General features: G+C 51.5%; 1 protein-coding gene across 10 annotated transcripts in view; it reads right to left on the bottom strand.

The window, feature by feature from the left end:
• Positions 1-21,862, bottom strand: part of Zfp516 (zinc finger protein 516) — a 100,195-nt gene that overhangs the window by 41,871 nt on the left and 36,462 nt on the right. For all 10 annotated transcript variants that reach the window (XM_039096626.2, XM_008772099.4, XM_017600868.3 and 7 more), the window contains exon 2: positions 488-2,411. In XM_039096626.2, the coding sequence (XP_038952554.1) occupies positions 488-2,258 (1,771 nt within the window). In that variant the 5' untranslated portion in view covers positions 2,259-2,411. The remainder of the gene's footprint in view (positions 1-487; positions 2,412-21,862) is intronic.

Raw genomic sequence — 21,862 nt, 5'->3', positions numbered from 1 at the left:
CGTGTCGTGTATCTGAATGCGTGCTTGTTTGTACATGCACAGCTGTGAGTGGTTTTGGTGGTTTGGGTGTTTATATGTGGGATTGTTTGTGTGTATTCTAAGCATGCACTAGTGTGTGTGTGTTTGTGTCATACATGGGGAACAAAAGGACATTTCAGAGGACTTACTCCCGACAGATTACAGATCTCTAGATGAGACCATAGACTTAAACCAAAAGTATTCATTAATTCAGCATTTATAGCTGAGTAGCAAAAAGGAGAGGCAAGAGGAACTGACAGCCTCAGTTAGACCAGTACAGCCCCCAAGACCCAGTAGGTGCAGGATTGAAGCACAGTTCTGAGCCAGAACCAGAAACAGGGCACAAGGTCCTCAAAACATAGGAGCCTGAGGACACAGTCCCTCCACCAAGACTGCGTGCATGCAGGGACAGCTGGGCAAAGGGTTACATGGGCAACTTGAACCTCACCCACCCAGGTAGGCTGCTCACCTGATGCGGGTTCAGACACCGCCTCTTCACCACTATCGTCCACCACTTCTTCCGCCAGGCCAGGGGAGTCAGCAGTGGCACAGGCTGAGCCAGGGCTGCTTGGCTGGGACGCCGAATCACCCTCGCTGAGTGAACCGCAGCGGGCACGTACTGCCCGGTCCCCTTCAGGATCCCTGTCACGGCGTGCGCGGCGGTGCACACGGGAGTGGAGCACCATCTGGTGGTAGGTGCGGAAGATCTTGCCGCACTCGAAGCACTCAGAGGACTTCCCCTGGCCAGTGGTGGCCGCAGCCCTGCGGTTGGGGCGTGAGGCTGGCCGGGGGTCAAGGTGTCCAGAAAGCATGGGGTCCCCAGGTACACTGGCCCTCTTCCTTGGGGGAGCCTGGGTAGAAGGAGCATCCGATTCACGCTTGCGTTTCTCCTGACTCACCAGTATATACTCACGCTTGTCTTTGTCAAAGGCGACATCCCCGGCCAGCGCCTCGTCCCAAGTCCCGTACTTGAGGTACTCAGCCGGCTCGGCCACCTTCCCCCTGGTGGCCAGCTGCCAGGCCTGATAGCTGTTGACAGGGTCCAACTCTGCCACTCGCCGTCCAGCCTGCCCACTGGGGGACACGTCGCCAGCCACACATGGTGTCAGGTTCAGGCACTGTAAGAAGAACTGCTTGGTGTCTGGGGGGTCTTCTGTATCCCCTTCCTCGGCCGGGGCTGGGTTCCGGCTGGCTTCAACTTTACGGTGCACGGTGTTGTGGGCGTTCAAGCTGTCCAGGTCTGTAAACAGGTTCCCGCACTTCGTGCAGATCTCATAGAGGGACAGGCCGGTGACAATGACCTCCTCCTGTACCACGTTGTTGATGGTAGCAATGGGGTCCAGGTCACTCTTGGGCCTGTTCTTGCTTCCTGCCTTGGGTCCATGCGCCTTCATGTGGTTCTTGAGGAACCAGGGCTCTTTGAATCTCCGGCCACAGATGTGGCAGCCATGGTCAAAGGAGCCGCGGTGTTTCTTCATGTGTGCCTTCAGGAACCAGGTCTGGCTGAAGGCCTGGCCACACACCTCGCAGGGAAATTCCCCAGGGCTCAGCTCAGGCTTGCCGTTCTCCACACAGGCCTCGCTGCCATTGGGCACCTGTGCAGTGATGTGGTCCCTCTCGATGTGGCTGAGCAGAGACTCCTCCCGCAGGGTGACATAGCTGCACAGCCTGCACTTGAATGGCTTGTGGGCTTGGTGCACGTGCAGCTCCAGGTCCTTCTTACGCTCAAACCGGCTCTTACAGAAGGAGCACTGCACCATAGCCTCGGCGTCTTCCTGGGCGCTGGCTGCGCCCTCTGCTTCCTTGCGGCTGCTCCTGAGCAGAATCTTGCTGCCATCCGTTGGCACGGCCCCATTCAGCACGCGGTTGCAGGCAGAGGTGCTCTTGGTGGGGCTGGCACACCCATCCAGGCCCTCGGAGACACGCAGCTCTCCCAGCTGAGCCTCTCCCACCTCTGGCTCGTGCCCCTGGATCAGAGTCCCCGTCCGGTGGCTGCGGATGTGAATCTTGAGGTTGCCCTTCTGGGAAGCCCTGTGGTCACAGTAGGGACACTTGTAGGGCTTCTCTCCTGTGTGCTTGCGCATATGCTGGGACAGGGAGCTCTGGAAAGGAAAGCTCTTGCCGCAGATGCAACAGCTGTGGCAGGCGGCCTTGTCCCCGTCCACTTCGTGGCTCCTGCCAGCCCTGGGTGGGCTGGGTCCTCTCCTCAGCTCCATCTCAGCCTCTCTGCTGCGATCCATTAGGGCGGTGTGGGTGTCACAGCACAGCCTTGGGTCGTAGGGGCCGGAAGAGTCTTATCTCTTCATTTTGAGAGGGGTTCCTGCTGCCCAGAGGGGAGAGAGGTGCTTCTGAGGAGAAGGTGCATTCTGTGGTGTGGCAGATGCAGCAAGCACCTGTAAGAGAGACAGAAACCCTGTGAGCACAGCATGGGAGGGCACGGCACTGTCTGCATACTGCATACTCCATCATGAAACTCAGTCATCGGAACTGACGGAAACACAAACAGAGTCATCTGCCCCTTTAAAGGTCAGTAATTAAAGTTAATAGTTCATGTTAGAATAAGTAACTTCTACTTCACCTCCACCAAAGTGTAAATCTTTAAGAAACCTTCAGAAACGCGTTCACCGACAGAAGCATGGAGAAAAGGAGGCTTCCACACAGGAGGACATAAGGCAACACACAGCAGAGAGACCGACGACGGGAGGCGAGTCTGGCTGAACCCGGAGCCCACCATCCCTGAGTTTCAGAAGGTCACAGCTGACAGTAGCTAAGAAGTTTCTGGCTGGTCTCAGCACTGGGGAGGCAAGCCTCTCAGGAATGTACAGGGACACAGTGCGGAAGTTACCCAAGTGGCTGAGGCCAGGGAACTCGAGCCTTTGTGGCAGCCACCCTGTCCAGGTTACGTGCACACGTGCTGGCAGCAGGGAAGCCACAAAGCCACACTCACCTGGCCAGGCCTACACTGTCCCCCGTGGACGCCTAGCTCATGAAATCAAAGGGACCCCAAACTCCAGTCACAGGACTGAGTCCTGACACCAGGATGCCTTTGACCACAGGGTCCTTCAGGCTCCCTTTCTGTTTCACTGTACCCTCAGGGGTCAGAGTCAAACCTACCCTAACAATGCCCAAAAGATAGTGCCCAGGTCTTGTTGAGTCCACACACCGTCGCATAGTATGACCAGTCCACCCCACACCTATCCACCCACCAGAGAGTAACAGGCAGGGTCTCCCTGGGTTCTACCCACTACACGACAGCTGCCCAACCCTGACAGCCTAAGCGCTTATGTCCAGTGCAAAGCAGAATATGGTGCTTAAACAGACAGACAGACAGGCAGGCAGGCAGGCAGGCAGGCAGGCAGGCAGGCAGGCAAGCAAACAGACAGGCACACGAGTACACACACACACACACACACACACACACACACACACAGAGACAGAGACAGAGACAGAGACAGAGAGAGACAGAGAGAAGATTGAGACTATGAATGAATTCACATGTGCAGGATTTTACAAAACACAAAGAAGCTACATGCCTAGCAGTAACAGTGTGCTCACTCCTGTTGTAACCAAACACATAAAGGTCTCTTCCTAAAGAGCCTTAGGCACCAGCTCCTTGAGTGCTCTGGGTGTCTCCTGAACCTATTCACTGCAATGAATGTGAAAGAAACAATCAGCCAACAGGGGGAGCACTGCTGAGAACCACAGGGTATGGCCACCTCCTTCCAGCATCCTTCAGGAACTGTGTACTCTGAGTGCTGCATGACCACAAGCACTCCACAAGGTAGAAATCTGAAAGTGACCTTGAAACACACGTGGAGCTGAGGAGAGAACCCAGACCACACAGGGCTGGCAAGAACCATGAGATGGACTGGGACAAGGCTGCCTGCCACAGAACAGCTGTTGCATCTGTTGGAAAGGCTTTCCCCTCCAGAGCCTGCTGTCATGGCACATGCTTAAGCATGCAGGGGAGAAGCTGCCTACAGGTCTCTAAATTAACCTAAATAGACACAGGCAGGACAGGCTGAACAGCGCCCCCTGCAGGTCTCTAGGAACCTAAATGAACACATGCAGGCCAGGCGGGACAGTGCCCCCTACAGGTCTCTGAGAACCTAAATGGGAACAGGCAGGACAGGTTGACCAGCGCCCCCTATTGGTCTCTAGGACAACTAAGCAAGCATGTGGAGGTCAAGCTAGGCAGCCTCCGCAAGGCAGACCGTCCTGGCTCCTCCACAGACCGCCCAGCAGAGCCAAACAGCAGATACAGAGTCCAAAGCTCACCAGCCCCAAAAGTAAAGCAAATTATAAGCTTCTTGACCTTGTCTCAAGGACAAGTCAATTTAAATAATTGTATCAAGACATGTCCTGTGGCTGTATAGCTACTTACAATGATGTAATATAAAAGGCAAATGATTCCCAGTCATTAATCCAGTATACCTGAAAATGCTAAATGTGAAACATAAAAATAAGAATAAAAATTATGTACAGATAACTTAAAGACAAAACATCCTATACATTTAAAGAATCACATAGCAATGGTTTAGTGATAAACTATGGAAAAGAAAAACACAATCTTGGATGCAAATAGACCTGAAGTAACTTCAGACTCCAGCCTAGTAATATATGTCTGTCAATGGTGTCTAATTCCACCCAGGTACCTGAGAGAATTAAAAGTCACACACCAGGGCTGGAGAGATGGCTCAGCGGTTAAGAGCACCCGACTGCTCTTCCAGAGGTCATGAGTTCAATTCCCAGCAACCACATGGTGGCTCACAACCATCTGTAAAGAGATCCGATGCCCTCTTCTGGTGTATCTGAAGACAGCTACAGTGTACTTATATATAATAAATAAATAAATCTTTAAAAAAAAAAGTCACACACCAAAGCCTTTGCCTTTGACAAGACTTGGGAAAATAGCCAAGCAAGCAGGGGCCACAGAGGCAACCATGGGGCACGTGGCATAAAAGGGACCACTTGCAGCATGAGGGCCTGCAGCTGCAGGGGCAGGTGTAGGGGCTGTCACCAACATGTGCTCCACAGACGCCTGCTTAGCCTCAGCTGAGGTGCAGTGTGCATCCCACCTGTGACTACGCTACACACTAGCTTCGTCCTCTGCCCCTCCCTTATTCCATACCTCACACCCTTGTTACATCTCCTACCTGTTGGGATCTAAGGAAAAAACAAACAGAGCCATGTGTACCCAGAGGACCTATAAAAGGGGCTGTGTGTGGCTCTGCTCACCCACTGACACATGGCCACCCTCTCCTCCCTACCGCCTCAATGCTCAGTCTGACTCCAACCATCCCAACAACACAGTTGGACACTTGCCTTCAGCAGCCCAGAGACAGGGGTGGGGAGGGGAAGCTTCCATTTTCTACCTAGTCATCCCCAAACTACAGCTCTACCCAGGACTATCAGGTCCATAAGGAAGGGAAGGCACTCACTCACGGTAGGGCTTCAGTGCCACAGGTAAATGACAGCCATGCAGAAGTGAAGAGGGCCACAGGCAGGCCCAGTCACTACTGGCTAAGGAACGCTGCATGAGGACCTAGCCACTCTGACCAGAGGCTAGCAATGCTCCTTCTGAGGCAGGCTGGAGATAAAGGTTTGTGGCACCACAGATCCTCATGAGGTCATAAGGGGTCAAACCAATGTCTCTATCCTCGTCTCTGTCTACAGGACAAACTGCTCTTAATCAGAGGTGGTGACTGTAAAGCTGACCATGGATACTGACTGCAGATACTGATGGCTGGCTGAAGCAATCACAGTGGTGTCCCACCAGCCATACAAACCTAATGTCCTGACAGCTCAAGGCCACAGTGGCTAGGACAGTCTCCTACGATTTACCCATCACATCCTTACCTCATGAGCAATGGTTCACATACATGTGGCACTCTGTGACTAAGTAGGGTCTAACTAAGCAGTCAAGACCATCTGGCTAGCCACAGATTCCATAAAGCACCTCAACCTGAAAGTAACCAGACTTGTAAAACCAACAGATGCTAGCTTGCTACCTAAGCCAGGGCAACTTAGCAGTCCAGAGCTGCACAAGCATGAAGGGGCCCAAAGCAGTGCACCCTGCTGGTGTGCAGACAGCAGGCTCATGTGACACACTTTGTGAGTTTTATATAATATATATCATTTTTTCCAAGGCTGAAACTCAGAATTAGACAAGCAAGGCTCTGATGCTTTGTTTTAGCTGTTTGGAATTTTAAAACAGATTTCCAATAGGGCCTCTGCTCTGTGCTCAAGTTCTCTGGAGGTGCAGAGAATACATTTTAGGAAGTGCTATGTATAATTTCTAAATGGTATATTTCATTTTATAAAAGCTGGATAATCAGCCTTAAAAACAAGGAAAAGTAAACTTTTAATGCATCTTAGGTACAGGCATATGACAGGGATGAAGAGAACACGCAGAAAGAGAACACACAGGAAAATACACAGGGAAAGAACACACAGAAGGAGAACACATAGAAGGAGAACACACAGGGAGAGAACACACAGAGAGAGAACACACAGGGAGAGAACACACAGAGAGAGAACACACAGGGAGAGAACACACAGAGAGAGAACATACAGAAGGAGAACACACAGTGAGAGAACACACAGGGAGAGAACACACAGGGAGAGAACACACAGGGAGAGAACACACAGGGAGAGAATACACAGGGAGAGAACACACAGGGAGAGAACACACAGGGAGAGAACACACAGAAGGAGAACACACAGGGAGAGAACACACAGGGAGAGAACACACAAAAGGAGAACACACAGAGAGAGAACACACAGAAGGAGAACACACAGGGAGAGAACACACAGAAGGAGAACACACAGGGAGAGAACACACAGAGAGTGAACACACAGAAGGAGAACACACAGGGAGAGAACACACAGAAGGAGAACACACAGGGAGAGAACACACAGGGAGAGAACACACAGAGAGAGAACACACAGAGAGAGAACACACAGGGAGAGAACACACAGGGAGAGAACACACAGAGAGTGAACACACAGAGAGTGAACACACAGAGAGAGAACTCAGAGAGAGAGAACACACAGAAGGAGAACACACAGAGAAAGAACATACAGTAGGAGAACACACAGGGAGAGAACATGTGGTTGAACCGTGAGATAATTCCACAGGTATAACAAGCCCAGCCCAGGCCGACAGCACCAAGGTGCCCCACACGAACAGCTTCCTGTGACCCTTTACCACCTGGACAATGTCCCCCTGGACCTGAGACATTAGAGATGCAGCATCCCAGCCATTCCTGTTCCCCGGTCACGCAGCTGACTCAGCCAGGTGGAGTGACTGCCCAGGTATCACAGTCCATAAACTGGGAATACAGAGAACTTCTGGGCTCCAAAGCAAACACAGATCCTTTCAATGATAAGCCCTCCACCCACCCCACAGACAGACATGTCACACTACCCACTCATCCTAGCATCAGCCACGGGTAGACGTGGGGTCACTCTAAGCACCCCAAACTGAAACTCTAGCTGCTCATGGGAAAGGCAATGTCTTTCAACTGAGCTACCGGCCAGTTTCAGAACGTGAGAGACTGAGTCGCTCCCAGCACTCCAAGACCAATCATGTCCTCCCCAAGTGTCCATCTAGTGGAACCATTAAAAGAGGCTGAGAACAGCACTCAGCTCCTAGGTGAGCAGAGAATGCTGGGAGTGACAGGAACTGAGCAGGGAAAGGTGAACAGAGGGTGCTCCGTGGTTAAAGGTGAAGCAAACCCAAACCCCAGGTACAGATAGCACCCTGGCCCTGTGCCAGCTGGACCAAGAGATGTTTCCGGGAGACCAGGTGGAGTGATGCTCACCTGTCAGACTGACAAGCTCCCATGAGGGGACGACACCTGGGATTGCAATCAGTGAGTCTGGACTCTCAATCACAAGCATGGTCATCCACGACAGTGTGCACCTCCACAGCTAACTCTGAACCCCACCACCCATCAAAAACTGTCCCAGAGTGTGGTGCACAGTCATTCAGGAAACCACCTACAGGCAAGGCACAGCACTCACCCCCACTCCAGGGTGCAATGCTACCAACCACGGAGACTTCCAGCCTCCACGGGCCTCTCCAGCTCTTAAAATCAGCCCAGAACACCTTAACTCGGTCTTCAAGGAAGAATCTGATCCCTGGCATGCCTGATTCCTGCACCCCTGAGCCCTGCACCCCAGTGCCCTGCACCTAGTCCTCCAGGACTCAAGTTCCCAGAGTGAAATTATCCTGCCTACCACTGCCACTCACTGGGATCAATGCGTGACCCTAGAGAGTAACTCTGTCCTCCCTCTCTCCCCATCTTCATCTCCAAGCCACGGTCGTGCTAATGCTAGGAATCTACAGTGCTTCCCAGAGTTGGATTCCAATGCACTCGAGTTGCACCCCTCGGCACTCAGGACAGTTGCTCTGCATCTCAGTGTGACTTCCAGGGAGTGAAGAGGACATGGATGATGTGCCCAGAGACACCGCCCACTGACATCAGAGCAGCTTGGGACAGTCCCGAGTGACTGCTGCACTTCCAGGGACTTTTAACTTACCCTTGACTAGGTTACCTCACCCGGGGTCATAAACAATAGCCATCAAATTCAACATCAGGACACTGTAAAACCCAACTTTACTATGGACTCCGTAGCAAGTGGCAGTTGAGGAGCACTGCTGGGTCATTCATACTTGGAGGTCAAATGTGTGATGAACTATTTCAAGGTATGCTACAGATTTGCCCAATACTCAGGACCCTGGACCTGAGGGGAGGTGAGTGCCCTGTTACTCCTCCTATTGGCACGGACCTGGGAATTTATCACAAAGACACTATGCAAGCTTCGAATGCCACTCCAGGAAGAAACACACAGGAAAGCGGAAACACTCCTGGAACAGCACTACTCCCAGCCCCACAGTGGAGTTTCACTCACCTTCGTCCTCCACACAAGCTCAGGGAAGCTGGGACTCAGCTATACAGTTTGGGAAATTACCTTTCCCTAACTCCGATTTGAAAACTTCGCAACACTGTTCATATGAACAGTGGTTTCTCGGTTTTGAGGAGGGGGTGCTCTAAGGCCTAAGAAAACCTCCCTCCTCCACCCCTGGGCACAAAGCCCTCCCCACACAGAGGGGCAGAACAAGAAAATGGGGTTCACCAAGAGCCCCTGAAGCTTTCCCTGACATCTAAAACAACACTTTTCTGACTAGCTGACTGCAGCCTTGTCCTGGTTTGTACGTACATTTTGATGTGAAATTCTTGACAGACAGTCCAGCTCTCTGCCTGCCTGGAGCCAATACAGAACAAAGGCTGCATGGTTTCCCTGTTTTCCCTAAAACTAGCAAAGTTGACACTATTTATCAGAATGTCACCCTGAGAAAGGAATGAGAGCAAATTTTCAAATGATATCCACTCATTTCCTGAGCAACCCTGCTCCCAATGTTTGTCTGAACCCGAGGTATAGTGGGAGGAGAAACAAAGGCCTGGAGGGAGGAAAACAAAAGCCAGGGAACCCCAAAGTATCTGCTGGGGGGGCAGAACTGGGGCTCCCTCTGACCTGCTGGGGGACAGAACTGGGGCTCCCTCTGACCTGCTGGGGGGCAGAACTGGGGCTCCCTCTGACCTGCTGGGGGGCAGAACTGGGGCTCCCTCTGACCTGCTGGGGGAGCAGAGCTGTGGCTCCCTCCGACCTACTGGGAGGAAGTGGGACAGAGCCACCACTGCATCTGCCACTGTCTGCTGTCTTCAAAGCTCTGTCTCCTCCAGGAGCTGCTCAGTCCTGACTCACTCTTTAACTCGGTTGGGTCTTACACTGCTCTAGCTTCCCCAAGAACTTACAGAGAGACACTGGGTCTGTAAAGAAGCCTGGTGGCTGCCAGGACTAGCGGCCTGCTGTGGGAACGTGGCTCTGCCTCCAGTTCCCTCCTCTCAACAGAGGGAAAGGACCAAGAACATGGCCTATTGGGGGTCAGGAGGCCCAGAGGGCCAGGGCAATGTCCCCTCTAACGCATCAGCTTGTAACGCAGCTCAAGCTAGAAAGCAGGCTACAGAGCCACAAGCTTGTCTACAGAGACCCTGGGACACAGACCATACAGAAGCAGGGAGCTCTGCTTAGCAGTTCCGGGAACTCCAGGAGCCGGAGTGGGTGCAGGGCCCAGCACAGCCCACAGGCCATGTGGGAGCTGCCGGTCTGTACTGCAGGACACTGTTAGCTTGTTCTCCTAGAGACAATGAAAGGGTCTCGCGAGTCACACTGCAGAATTATGAGCCATGAATTAAAATACATCATTAACATCTTGGGCAAGCTTATCTGACTTCTGTAGACAAAACACATATTATCTGAACAAATGGGGGATGCCCTAACAACAGTGACGAGGCCCTCTCCTCACAAGCCATTCTGTACAGGATGAACAATTGTGGTTCAGTGTCCCCAGACTAGGGTCCCTTGGAGGTCCATGAAGGGATGTATTCACTGCTATGCAGTGTGCAGGCCACAGGGCTGGGCCTGCGGGCTTCTGTCTCCTCAGACCATCAAGAATCCATTATGCACAGGAGTCCCTTCCACTCCAATAGCAAGACCTGAATGCAGGCACTGCCTTCCTGAGAGCCAGCCTCCACTCAAGACAAGGATACAGACCCACAGCCAACTGCAGAAAGGGCAGCAGCACCCTGGGCAACCCCGGCATGAAGGTGGCAGAGAAAAGGAGCTGCGTGTTTCTGAAAGTGGGCTCAGCCATGCTCCCCTTGGCAAGGGAAGTAGAGGGATGAAGAAGGCAGATTTCAGGTGTCTTAAACAGGATCTCCCTTTACATTCTAGCAAGCCCTACATAAATTAAAGCGAGTACTGTCACATCAGCCCCCGTACACAGAGAAGCATCCACACGACTTTCTAGTAAACTGGTCTTTGCAGCAAGACCTTTCTTTCTGCACCTCAGACCAGGCAGTGGACACTACATGCGATCACAGGAAAACACTCAAGGTCTAAATGGGTCTCCAACTTCCAAAGTAAACAAGTCTGAACAAGGGGGTGGGGCCAAGAACCCTCAGTGCCTTTTCCCTTAATATGAAAACGTGGTCACAGCCTAGGAACCAAGGGTTACACTCAGAGACGCTCAAAAGAGAGCAGAGGTGGGCACTTGCTTTCATCTTTAGTCATTAACACTGATTAAAGTAAACAGACTTTAATCCAATACAGCACTGGGGTTTGCAAGCAAAGTGCAAGAGCAGCCACTATGTATTCCTGTCTGTCTGTCCCTCACTATGTATTCCTACCAGTCTGTCTGTCCCACTATGTACTCCTACCAGTCTGTCTGTCCCTCACTATGTATTCCTACCAGTCTGTCTGTCCCACCATGTATTCCTACCTGTCTGTCCCTCACTATGTATTCCTACCTGTCTGTCTGTCCCTCACTATGTCTTCTGACCTGTCTGTCCCTCACTATGTATTCCTACCTGTCTGTCTGTCCCTCACTATGTATTCCTGTCTGTCTGTCCCTCACTATGTATTCCTGTCTGTCTGTCCCTCACTATGTATTCCTACCAGTCTGTCTGTCCCTCACTATGTATTCCTACCAGTCTCTGTCCCTCACTATGTATTCCTACCAGTCTGTCTGTCCCTCACTATGTATTCCTACCTGCCTGTCTGTCCCTCACTATGTATTCCTACCTGTCTGTCTGTCCCTCACTATGTCTTCTGACCTGTCTGTCCCTCACTATATATTCCTACCTGTCTGTCTGTCCCTCACTATGTATTCCTGTCTGTCTGTCCCTCACTATGTATTCCTGTCTGTCTGTCCCTCACTATGTATTCCTACCTGTCTGTTTGTCCCTCACTATGTATTCCGACCTGTCTGTCCGTCCCTCACTATGTATTCCTGTCTGTCTGTCCCTGCTTTGGAATTAAAGCCTTCCTGTGAGTTGTTGTTCGCGGTTTACTATTTTCTGAGTCTTCTATCAGTGACTTGTCACCAGGAAAGTAAACATCGCAAAGCTAACACAGTCAGGACAGGAGGCGCCAGGCTGCTCCGTGAGGCTCTCTAGATAAAGCGCACATGTCTATCCTCCCAGGCCACACAGAGAGGTGCCAGGGTTTGAGAGGAGACCCAGATCCTGAAGCAGCTCCCAGCAACATGGTCCTTTAAAGGTTTCCATGAGGAGCCCCACTTCCAAGCTCAGAGAAACCACCCCCTACATCTGGGCAGCCTCCATGGAATCTGCTGATCAACAGTGCCCCTGAGATCATTGGGCTCCCCCTGACTCCGCCATTGTGACACCAGCCCGAAGCTCAGACACTGGCGTCCTCCCTCACCACCATGAAGACCAAGATTGCAGATAACTCAGAAATGGGGAAAACTGGAGGGGGCATGACTCCAGAAAAAAAAACAAAAATTCATAAACCTCTATTTTCAAAATCTGTGTCGACAATCAGGAGGCCTTCACTGAACTTCAGGAACAGTCCAGGTTAAAAGTGGCCCAGAGCTCTCACGGAGCCTGACTCATAACAGAAGCCCCACCCCCCTGGCATGTGACGTGAACATCTCTTCAAATTCTTTGAGAAACTGACGGCATGGAAGACAACCACCCCAGAGGAAAACACCTTTCCTGTCAGTCCTGTTTCTCCAAAGAACAATGTCACTTACCAAGCTACAGAAACATGCCTGACTCCTGCCTCTCTCTCACCTACACCCACCCCTCTCTCCCCATGATAAACACAGGCTGCTGTGGCTGACGTTATCTTGTTCCTCTGCTTTTTGGCGAGACAGCATCCAAGTCACCAACACATTAATGAGAGGACCGCTGAGCACAAGCAGATAATGTTCACAGCAAGCAGTCAGGCTTCCTGCTAACCGGCACCCAGGAGGCAGGACGTGCCTGCTGCGAATCCCTTCCTTACCCATATCTCCTGAGAGAAAGAGACCCTCAGTCAGAACTACATACCTGATGCAAACAATCTGATGCTCTGCACTCAGGAAATTTGTAGAATGGCCGAAAAACACATTTTACCAGGTCTTTAAAATTTTGTTTGCCATTATGCAAACACCAACCAATATACCCTCAAGTCACAAAAGGACCAAAATGCTTAACCACACAGATTGAAAATACTACACCATGTAAATTTTCCAGATTGGTAGCTGCCAAGAGTGGCAATAACATGACCCAGTTTATCACTTAACGTTCACAGCCCTTCTGCAAAGCAGCCAGAGCCCTACAAGAGGGAGATCCATCAGAGAATGTTTACAAAGACTGATTCCTGAGGAGAACATGATGTCACATTTTGTGGGATTTACCCTGCTTCTCCTGTCTAAAATTACAGCTTCAGCGGTGTTTATTGGTGCGCTGCAGCAAGCTCTAGCTTTGAGGATGGAAGCCCACCTGGACTCTCCGTGTTATGACCAAAGGTCAGCGCACCTCTCCTGCGGCTCTGTAGTGTGCACCTCTCCTGCGGCTCTGTAGTGTGCACCTCTCCTGCGGCTCTGTAGTGTGCACCTCTCCTGCGGCTCTGTAGTGTGCACCTCTCCTGAGGCTCTGTTCTGTGCACCTCTCTGTGCGGCTCTGTTCTGTGCACCTCTCTGTGAGGTTCTGTTCTGTGCACCTCTCCTGCGGCTCTGTTCTGTGCACCTCTCTGTGCGGCTCTGTAGTGTGCACCTCTCCTGCGGCTCTGTAGTGTGCACCTCTCCTGCGGCTCTGTAGTGTGCACCTCTCCTGCGGCTCTGTAGTGTGCACCTCTCCTGTGGCTCTGTAGTGTGCACCACTCTGTGCAGCTCTGTAGTGTGCACCACTCTGTGCAGCTCTGTAGTGTGCACCTCTCCTGCGGCTCTGTAGTGTGCACCTCTCCTGCGGCTCTGTAGTGCTCCAGTCACTACAGTTACTGTGAGGTTGTACACAGAACGGCTGTGACTGGTCTTGCAAAAATAAGACTGTGCTCGTGGGAGGCACCTACCCAGATACAGCTTCTCGGTAAACTAAATGTAAAACTAAGAAATATGGTTTTTAGTTCCCAGGTGCTGAGCTCGCCCTGCAAGTCATTAAATGACACATTTTCGTATGACTCAGCAGAACCAAACATAAGGAAGCTTAGATATTGTGTCTTAACACCACTCATGCCAATCACAGCCGCTGTTTGTGAACATTTCCCAAGAAGCCAAAGACCATGTCGCCCTAGTCATGTGACTGTACAAGGACAGTTCCTTCGCGATGACAAGGTCAGGACTATCGTGAGTCTATGTCATTTAATGGTGCACACATCTACTGTATGATATCATTTAATGGTACACACATCTACTGTATGATGTCATTTACTGTATGATGTCATTTAATGGTACATACATCTACTGACACCACCATTCCCCTCACCTGCCCCACCCCCACCCCCTGTACACAGGAACCCATGCAGCCTCGATTCCTCTTCTCTAATCTGTCCAATGCAAATGCTGTGAGCAGACTGCAAGATGCTGTTGGGATACAGGCAGAGATTAAACACAGGCATCCCGCATCCAGCAAGGTGGAACCTGAGGGTGGGGCTACCCGGCCTCTGCCACACTCACCAAGCAGCTAATAGGAAAGGCTGTGGGAGCGGAGGGCCTGGGAGGCCATGCCTGTTCACCGTCATGACTCTGCGTGGTGCATGAATATTACTGACATGAGTATTTTGTGAAAACAAACCCATACACCCCTAACTGGTAAGAGAGGAAGACATCTGAGCTCACCACTGAATATAGCACACTTGTCTATGAGAGATTATATATATATGTGTGTATATATATATACATATATATATATATATATATATATATATATATATATATATATATATATATATATATATCCACAGTGCGCTCCACCAATGCGCTCCACAGTGCGCTCCACCAGAGCGCTCCACCTATGGGCTTCACCAATGGGCTCCACCAGTGCACTCCACCAGTGCACTCCTATGAGCACTGAAGACAGGGTTTAAACTGCTACCACACATCTGTACATGAATGAACCAAAGGACACTCCATTCACTGGATCAGTCTGGGAACTGAGTTCAGTCTCTAGCACCGGTACTCGGTCAAGCCTCTCCTGACCAAACACATCAAGGCACTGGTTTTTGTTTCTGCTTTATTTCCTGCTGGGTTTATCTTGTTTTGCAAAAATCACTTTGATGCACCAAGCCTGTGTCCATTAGAGTGCTGTGGCTTGGTTCTGCCTGTTCTGTCTATGACAGGGAAAGCCACAGAAAGGGAAGCCACAGGTCTCCACTTGTGGATTAAAATGACAGAGCATGGGAGTCTGCAGCCTGTAAGTGTAAACACACACCACAGACAAAAGACCTGCAAGAACTTACAGGTGAGCCAGCATGTCGCTGTGTACATACACCACAGAGAGCAGAGCACGGTTCTGGAATACAAGAACCTCCCTTCTCCAAAGCCTTAATAGGAAACTGTGTAGCTCATTCCTTCTATAAAGTTCTTGACAGGAAACTGCACTTCTCAATCTCTCCTAATTCACTGGACGTCTCCGCCGCAGGCGTGCCAACCGCATGCTCACACCATCAGGTTAGTTTCCTAAATCAGTGCTCAAATCACTTAACAGAAACTGCAAAGACCGGGTCTTTCAAAACCAGAACCAAGAGCTAAGGACATGGCTAGGTTAGTAAAGAAAGGGCTTGCCACACAAGCATGAGGACCTGAGTTCAGACGCCCAGCATCCCTGCTAGGCTTGGTAGTGAGCATCTATAGTCCCCGTGGGCAGAGAGAGACAGAAGGATGACTGCATCTTGCTGCACAGAGCCTGGCCAGACTGGTGAGCGCCAGTGTTACAACGACAGACCTGTTTCCACCTTCATCAGGCACTGCCATGTGGCTGTGTAAGTGTCAGCAAATAAAGAGCATCTGAGGAAGACATCAGTCAGCCTCTGCCTTCCCATGGGCTCACATACGTGCACACACATGCACAGAGAGACAGACAGAGACAGAGACGGGAGGGGGTGAGCATGAGTGGAGCCAGTTTCCCTCCAACCTGCCTTTTATTGGGTCTCGTGCATGGAAAAGTGCTGAACTGTCCACTTCAACCCAGGACATCCTTTCCCAAACAAAATCCAGAGCTGGAATCAAGAAAAGTTGTCACCACACTTTAAACTGGCTTCCCAGGGACACACTGGGAAGCCACCAGTCCCCTCGACACCTTGCCAGTCCTCACTGTGTCTGTGCCACAAACACTCTCAAGTACATAGGCTGTGTGTAAAGGTCAATGCCCTCACAACGTAAGCACCACTAGCAGCTGCTCCTGCTGAAGTGCCGAGTCCTGAGAGAAAAGCCACCCTGAGAGACCGTTCCATCGTGCTTGCTGCACGATGAGCCAGAGACACTCACGCTGTCTGTCTCTGGTGGTGCTAAGAGGAAAGCTGCTTCTTGTGTGGGGTCCTTACCAAGGGAGGTCCATGGGGAATCCGCATCCCCCAGAATAACCCAGAAGGGAGGTAGGGCCTAGCACCACAGAGAACAGAGACTTGGAGACCCAACAGCAGGTCGCCAAAGCAGCATGTGTGAGGAACGGCTGTGAACATGCTGAAACTGAGTACACATGCTCCTGCCAGCAGATAGAACATGTTTGTGGACACCTAGAGCATGTGCCTGCATTCTAAGTGTGCACTTGTCACATGTTGGTGTAAGTATGAGCACGAGCTAAGCATGTCACACGGAGGTGGAAAGACTTTCACTCCTGCGAGTCGATCTGCAGCATCAGGGACGAGGCTGGTGCATCCTAACACACCCCTCCCAGCCGCTCGCTGCCTCTGGTTCCCTCTCCTGAGATGGTCAGTTCTGTCCCTCAGCAGACATGTCTGAAAGAGCTCTGGCTTCACACTGTCGTCCTGAGCATCGCTGTGCTCTTCCCAAGTCCAAATGTCCTGAGTGCAGTGCTTCCCTCCCCAGAAAGAGATTCAGGCCCAGGAGGGAACAGGAGGCCTCCACTGTAGCCAGGGCAGTCCTGGTACTGCTTAACGCTGTGTGTGGATTCTTAGCAAGCATGGTCAAGAAGGACCAAAAGCCCCACACACCTGCCCTAACATGTCCCTTCAGGGGCGGCCTGGATCCTAAGATAAGAAGACCCACCAGGCAGACACAGTCCACACCCCAAAGGCTGGGGGTGTGAAGGGCAGACGTCAACCCTCGAGCCTCTACCGCTGCTGCTCCTCTCTGCTCCACGCACCTCCCGGGAGGAAGCGCACTCAGTCTGCACCCCAAGCACTTTGTATCTAACACTCTGAACCTGACCAGACAGAGAGTACAAACGTTGGTCTGGGGAAGCAGCTAATTTGTGCCAAGCCAGGGCAGTGGGCGAGCTACTATCAGGGGTGGGAACTGAAGGAAGCAGGTCTCTAGAAAAACTGTTGTTGTGGACTAAAACGCTGACACACAGCCTCCTGTCACTATACACACTCTCAAGACACATCAAGCACCCCACATAGCTTGACTAGCCACACGGTGACACTGCTACCTCTCCAGAGGGCAGGCACAGGGAACATGCTGGACAGAGGCTCATGGCCATGGTCATGAACAGCCATGAGAGTACCTAACATGCCACCTTCATCAGACACTGCCATGTGGCTGTGTAAGTGTCACCAAAGACACCTATAAAACAAACTGCTGGGGTTGGGGATTTAGCTCAGTGGTAGAGCGCTTGCCTAGGAAGCGCAAGGCCCTGGGTTCGATCCCCAGCTCCGAAAAAAAAAAAAAAAGAACCAAAAAAAAACAAAAAAACAAAAAAACAAACTGCTGTGGGCTCCTAGGCTGGGCTTCCTGCACACATTTCATGCCCTTGGCACACGCGCTCCTCTTCCTGGGAGCAGCTCAAGAAGCAGCACTCACATTTTCAAAGCAAACCACTGGACACAGGGCCGATCCATGGCCAACACACAGACCTATGAGAACCAATACAGCTACAATCCGGATGCTTCTCTCTTCTTCGGTCTAAGTGTCACTGCTCACACCCGACACGGAGCCACTGAGGACACATGCCCCTGGTGGGGAACTCAGAAAGGGACGGGAGCATAATGCTCTCAGGGTGTACAATAAAATACGTCAACTTCTTGCTGCTAAAACTATATCGGTTATTTGCATATGTGCTTGTTGAATAAAAAGGCAGGGACCATCAAGACAGCCCTTTCTCTGTGGAACCATGAAGTGTTTTCTTTGCCTTTGGGCTCAAGAGTGGAAACACCGGACTGAACAGGATGACACACTCTGCAGAATCTCAACATGGCCAGGAATCTAAGTAGTACTAGAGTAGTACTGCTAGGAGATCCCACAGTCTCAGGGAAGGAAGAAACACCACCCACGCCCTACACCTGGTCACTTCACATATGCGCTTAAAAGACTCGTTCTTATTTTGCAGTCATGTATTTCATAAGATCCGTCGATATTGGGAAGCTGGGCAGCGCCGAGTGGAACAGGAAAACCAATACTGAGCATTATCAAAAGCAACAGAACCTATGCTACAGGCAACACATGAGTACAAGTATGTGTTGTGCCCCAGAGGACAACCACAGCCTCCTTACCTCAGATCACCTCCATGGAGACACCAGCCACAGGAACCAGACAAGAGGCCAGAGCCCATGTCTCCTCACTGTCAGTGTTGGGTCTTTAAACAGCTCTGTCTCCTGCTTGCTAACAGTTGTGTGTCCAGAGCTGACTTCTGATCTAGGACACCCAGCCCATGATTTACAGTCACAGACAGAAGAAGTGCATAAGGTTTTACTCCTTGGCAGCAGCAGTGAACCTTTACTCTAGGGAACTCAAGGCAAAGAAAGGCCTTTCTAAAACGCATCCTGGTGCCACAGGCCTGACCCCATCTGAAACCCACACAGCAGCACCTGGAAGCTCAGCAGCCGTGCAGTGAGGGACGGTGCACCTCACACTTCCCTCTAAAGCACTCCACGATGGAAGACAGGGGACGGGGACACGGGACACGGGACACTAAGCTCAGTCAAAGCACCCTGGGTGGGCGGAATGTCTCCAAACATTCTCTCTTCCACCACCACCAAGTGGGCCTGAGACGCCCAGTCTAGATAGGGTTCTCTAGCCTGGGCCAGTTCTCCGTGTAACGAGGAGACAACAAAGGGACAAAGGGGAGAAGTGAGCAGTCGAGCGGGAACCAGGGGTGGGGTTCTATCAGACTGGAAAGATGAGCCCCGAGATCAGCCGAGTTCTGCAGCCACGGTGCTGGATGTGCCTTCCAAGTCTGACAAACAGCCTGGGAAGGTCAGAGGTCGGCACCTGGAGGCTGAGTGAGTGGGGAGGAAAGACTCAGCAGGGTTCTCCAAGTCTGCCATCTTCCAAACTCTGCAATTACAGAAAACAAAACTGCAGTGTGTTCTACCAGGTACACAGCCACAAAGCAGCCTCAGTCAGAAAGGATTTCTGGGAAATGTATGCTTTCTGACAGCTGTCCCTTACTTAAATTAATGCTGGTGGGGAGGTTAATCAAATAAAAATACAAAGGTGGGGAAAAGACAGGGCTAGATTGAGTGCTTCGAAAGGAAGGAAGGCCAGGGCTAGATTAAGGGTCTAAACCAGCCTAGGACCCTCCTTCCTCCCACTGTGTACCACCTGGACCTCCACCCCACCCCAGAAGCACCATCTGAAACACACAAGAGCCAACAGCCAGTACCGTGTGTCACAAGCCACTTTAAACACATGGGGGGGGGGGGGGGCTGGGGATTTAGCTCAGTGGTAGAGCACTTACCTAGGAAGCGCAAGGCCCTGGGTTCAGTCCCCAGCTCCGAAAAAAAGAACCACAAAAAAAAAAAAACACGGCTGGGGTGGGCTGCAGTCAGAGAGTGCGAGGTGACAGCCTGGATGTCGACTCAGACTACTACATCTGTGTCCGTGTCACCCCACACATCACCCTTAAAACAACTACCACCGTCCTGCCAGTGTGTGAATATACAAACTGGGACCAGAGAGGGCACACACACTGCTTGGTATCACCACTCAAAGTCGCTGAGAGAGGGCCTCTGACAGGATCTGGGGGCTGAGAGAAGAGCACATCTCCAGACGTGCAGGCTACCCCCCCGAGAAAGAGGCTGTGGGAATAAAGGGATGCGGTAGAAATGAGACGCGCAGGCAGGGGCGAGACTTCAGAAATTGGGGGCTATGAGGTAAGACACGCTCATGTACGAACCCCTCTGAATGACACAAGCCCCCAGCTCAAACAGGAAGCACAAAGGCACATGACCCATGGCCCTCTGAAGGTCTTCAGATATCAACAACTCCTCCCCTGCTTCTGACACACTCAGCCAAGCCTTGATGGAAACTTCTCAGCTCCTGGAATTACTAATCTGTGCTCTATGAGATGCTTTACTCACACAGCTAACGGCGTCTATCCCTCTGGGGAATCTACTCACAGGGGTCTCCCCACTCCTGCCTTCCAGGTGCTTCTGGCTCATATGGTGGAGTGTGAGACAGGGGGGAAACGTATCAGCCTGCATAATGAAAGATGGCATGCTCCTCTGGAGTTCCACCATCCCTGCTCCTTCACAACTGTCCCCACTGGTCTCCCTCAGCATACTGCCTCCAGCATAGGATGCACACACGCTCAGCGAGCTACCAGCAGTCAGGAACGAGGCAAGCCCAGTTCCTAACAAATTCAGTCAGCAAGCACTGTGGTGTGCCCAAAATAATCAACCCAGTGGTTGGCAGGGCACAAGAGACAGCTAACCTGACTGGACCATAACTGCATGGATAGAGGGATGATGTAATCGGGGAGAGAAGGGGGAGGGGCCCGGCAGAGCCACAACTCCACACCTGGAGTAGCAAGCAGTATGAGGAAGGTCATGCCCGCATGGGGCAGCTGAGTACTAACACAGGAACCAGAGCAGCCAGAGGGGCTGAGGGACAGGCAGAGCAAAGGTCGTTCATGCTAGACGGCTGTACCCTTAACCAGAAAGCAAATAGGAAGACAGAAAAGCACCTGAAAGGTGAGCACGAAAGACTACGGTGTGAGCAGACACTGGACAGGACGTCGCAGGCTCTCACCTTAGGATATAAAAACAAGGTCTTGCTGAGCATCCGTGTGCAGGGCAGTCCAGCAGGACTGTCCCCACACAGGCTCAACAAGAGGACGGAAGCCAACCTTTGTCTAACTAGATTCTAAGCACCTCTGGGGAAGGAAGGGCATCTCCATTTCTCATGGGATTACTCTGGTCATTACCAAAAGCTACAAGCAGCTGCCCATCAGCGAAGGAAGCTGGGTCCATGGAGATGCACTACCCAGAGCCCCTGAAGGAGGGCTGCGGAACACCTCACATGCAGCACAGATGGAGACAGGACAGGGAAACCTCACAGCCCCGCCCCGTAATATTGCTTCATTATCTGGACGGGCACAACATCTCAGCAGTGGTACGGCCTTTCTTATAGACGTAAACACGCAAGTTAAGCTTTTTGGTTTTCTTTTAAATCCATTTTTAGGTGCAAAACAATTGCACGTACCTTACTCTCTTCCAGCAGCCAGCACAACGCACGGAGGGATGAGAACGCAAACCAGTGCCTCTCACCTCTACCCACGGGTTCACAAGCTTTGCCACGCGCAGCCCCACAAACTGGCACAGTCTTCCAAAGCGCAGCGGCTCCCTGTGAGACTGCACCGGATCTGCATGCCAGTCAGAGCTGCCCCACTGCATGCCGCAGCTCCTAAGAGGTACCTGGTATCCAATGGACCTTAAAGGTCAAGAAACTGGCAATGTCTACTTTCTACAGAACCAAAGTGTGGACTGTATCTGTCTAAAAATCACAGGTATTAAAACAGGTGGTGTCCTTCATCATTTGTGCTTGTACAGACCTATAACCCGAGAAAAGCCACTCAACTCAAGCAGAGAA

The sequence above is a fragment of the Rattus norvegicus genome, chromosome 18, assembly GCF_036323735.1.
Source record: "Rattus norvegicus strain BN/NHsdMcwi chromosome 18, GRCr8, whole genome shotgun sequence".
NCBI classification, from domain to species: domain Eukaryota; kingdom Metazoa; phylum Chordata; class Mammalia; order Rodentia; family Muridae; genus Rattus; species Rattus norvegicus.
This window is presented reverse-complemented; position numbering and strand designations above follow the sequence as displayed.